Source organism: Morone saxatilis, unplaced genomic scaffold, assembly GCF_004916995.1.
Source record: "Morone saxatilis isolate NCDOM2014 unplaced genomic scaffold, NCSU_SB_2.0 Contig21, whole genome shotgun sequence".
Taxonomy (NCBI): Eukaryota; Metazoa; Chordata; class Actinopteri; family Moronidae; genus Morone; species Morone saxatilis.
This window is the reverse complement of record NW_023339774.1, coordinates 10,935,821-10,938,580: the sequence shown is the minus strand read 5'-3', so window position 1 is coordinate 10,938,580 and position 2,760 is coordinate 10,935,821. Positions and strand designations below refer to the sequence as shown.

Here is a 2,760-nt window from a genome sequence, read left to right as displayed (position 1 = left end):
AAAGGTGAGTTTTTAGTCTTGAATGCCTTGAATACTGCCAGAAGAACCCAGACATGGCTGTCCTTGATGCACTCACCAGTACACCTCCTCTAGCACATCAGTGTCTGCCCACGTAACACTAAAGACCCAGCTGAATAACTCTTTCTGTCTGCAAAAAGCTTCATGAATGCATACATTTCTCAGTATCATTCCTTAAGGACTTAACTGCCAGTAATCGTTGCAAAGAGACTCAAATTGCTTACATGGTGCTTGGTTGAAGTACACGCAGACACAGAGGACACTGGAAATAATAATAATGAAAAAAGTAGACAAATTTTGACTGGGAGGAAATCACTGACAAGGTCATTTTAGGCATAAAAAAATGGAAATGGCTCAAGGCAGTCAAGGCACAAAAATACAGTCACGGATCGTCCCCAAGGACTCTGTGGTGATTTAAAACATCCTTATAGGAAACAATACAGAGCCGGATACCATTTCCAGCAACAGGTTTAAATTTGAATTGCATGTGGTTAGAAGTCCAGTCCCAGGTCATTAATTGGAAAGGAATAGTAAAATGTAAAAGTGCTTCAGATATGTTACAGCTCGAGTACAGAGTGCTGTGATCAAACTCCTGATGAAACGTATTGACTGGAACTTCACACACTCGTATATAAGGCAGTTTAGTCCTTTCAGAAACACTAAATCACATTTGAAATTGAAACAAACATCACTGAGGCTGAGCTCAAACATCTCTGTTTTTTTTTCTTCTCAGCCTTGACGGAGGGATTGAGTGAGTGACTGTATGGACCGGACTGAACATGAAGAGCCTCAAAGCCAAGTTTAGAAAAACTGATGTAAGTACTGTAACACATGTTCATGGCCATGTAAAGTGTGTGTACATGCAACAATGTGTGAACACGTGCACGTCTGCGTGGCTGAGTCAGTGTCAGTGTGTATAGCTGTAGTAGCTGCGGAGGATTTTATTTTCTCACCCTTGGGGTCAAGCAGCACCCTGCCGCTTGTTGATGTTTTGCTGTTTAAGAAAAAATAAATAGGTGTGAAAAATAAAATAAATAGATTTGGATCATAATGCTCTTGTAAACAGAAAAAGTATGCCATGCTCAATTTCACATGACAGCGTGTCAGCTCTAATTGAGGGTGTCATGAGAACTTTGGGACCTAAAAACTGGGTCATAAGGTTGAGAAACCATGATTTATGGTGTTGGCAATGTGACACAGACTTTAAAACAGACATGTTATGACCACACATATCTTCAGATACTCTGACTGTGCACCACTTCTGATGAGGAGTTGATCCTGCCGTCTGTGAATCAGTCTTCAGGGAGGAGTTTATTCACGTTGGTTCAGTCATTCATTCGGTCTGTGATACTCTAAACTCACAGGAAGTGAGGCGTCTCCACAGTGTCTGACTCATCTGTTGTCACGGTGACCGTAATGACACAGAGCCAAACGCCAGACAGGAAAAATCTGGAGGGTTGCTGGATGAATGGGATACGTTTTAGGGGATGGAGGGAGTGTCAGAAGTAGAGAAGTTGGCCAATGCAGAGAAGAATGCCAGTTAAATGAGACACTTGGTTTATGTAGTCAGTTTCCATTAGATTAAGAATTTGTGGCAGGGCAGGATGGTGTACTCTGGTTAAATGGTGTGCTCTGGAGAGCGAGGGACTCCTCCCGCAGGGGAGGAATTAGGTGGAGTACATTTCTGCTTTTACTCAATTATAGCCTGAATATACTGTGAGCAATAAGTAGTGCATGGATGTATAGAGAGCAAGACTTCTGCTAGTGGAGAGCAAAATCAAATCACCCACCTATAAATCATCTTGAAGAACATACACATGTGCAGTTAAAACACTTCAAAGGAACACGCAAATCAAAAGAAAATAGGAAAAAAACAACCCATTATTCCTAGTGTCTGATTTAATCTTTAACAGCCAATTTTACATGGGCCCACAACCTAATATTAGTAAATTACTGCAAATTCAGTCAGCTATGTGGGGGAGTACAATAGAGCCCATTGTTCTAAAAAAATGAGTCCAGCTTCGGGGTGCGAGGTCACAATAGTTCCTCCTTGGTGAATAAAATGGATGGTGGCTGTCTCACCTGTACTGGGTGTTTTCCACTCAGAACCTGCATTGTTATGGGAAGAGTTGTACATTGTTTGAGATCGATGGAGTGAAATGCTTGTCCTCAGTCCTCAGAAATAGCCAGTCGTAGGCGGCGTGAGAGAAGAAAGGGAAGAGCAGTGGATGTGAATGTTGCTTGGAAACAACACTGAAGCCATTTGCAGTCACGCATGCCTTTGCAGACCTCACACCCACATACATTGTCGCGCTTTAATGGCTTGGATGTCTGATCATTTCTCCGTTCGTCTTTGTAATAAATCCCATTTTTCATATTTGTGTATCACTGAAACAGTTTGGAAAGGAAAATGACTGTTTTGCTGGACTAGTCACAGTCACACATCTAAATCAGCAGTTTTGATTGATCAATTCTCTTGCACTCAACATGCACACACACATTATATAATGAAATTATTCTAATAAGGCTTGTTTTGCTGTAGAGGATTACATAATTTAATAACTGATCCGACTGCAAATGCATGTTTATTTATGTGTAGTTTGTGTTTCATGCAAAGCCCTGCCCATCGTTCTAGTCAATATTACCCCCTCTGTGTATGTATGTCACCCTATGTGTAATTGATTATGTACTATAATGGGAAAACAGTGTATTGTCTGTTCTGTTGCATTCTGTGAGCATATC

General features: G+C 41.2%; 1 protein-coding gene across 4 annotated transcripts in view; it reads left to right on the top strand.

Annotated features, from left to right (window-relative positions):
• Positions 1–2,760, top strand: part of rai14 (retinoic acid induced 14) — a 38,046-nt gene that overhangs the window by 904 nt on the left and 34,382 nt on the right. For all 4 annotated transcript variants that reach the window (XM_035668602.1, XM_035668603.1, XM_035668600.1 and 1 more), the window contains one exon: positions 752–833. In XM_035668602.1, the coding sequence (XP_035524495.1) occupies positions 798–833 (36 nt within the window). In that variant the 5' untranslated portion in view covers positions 752–797. The remainder of the gene's footprint in view (positions 1–751; positions 834–2,760) is intronic.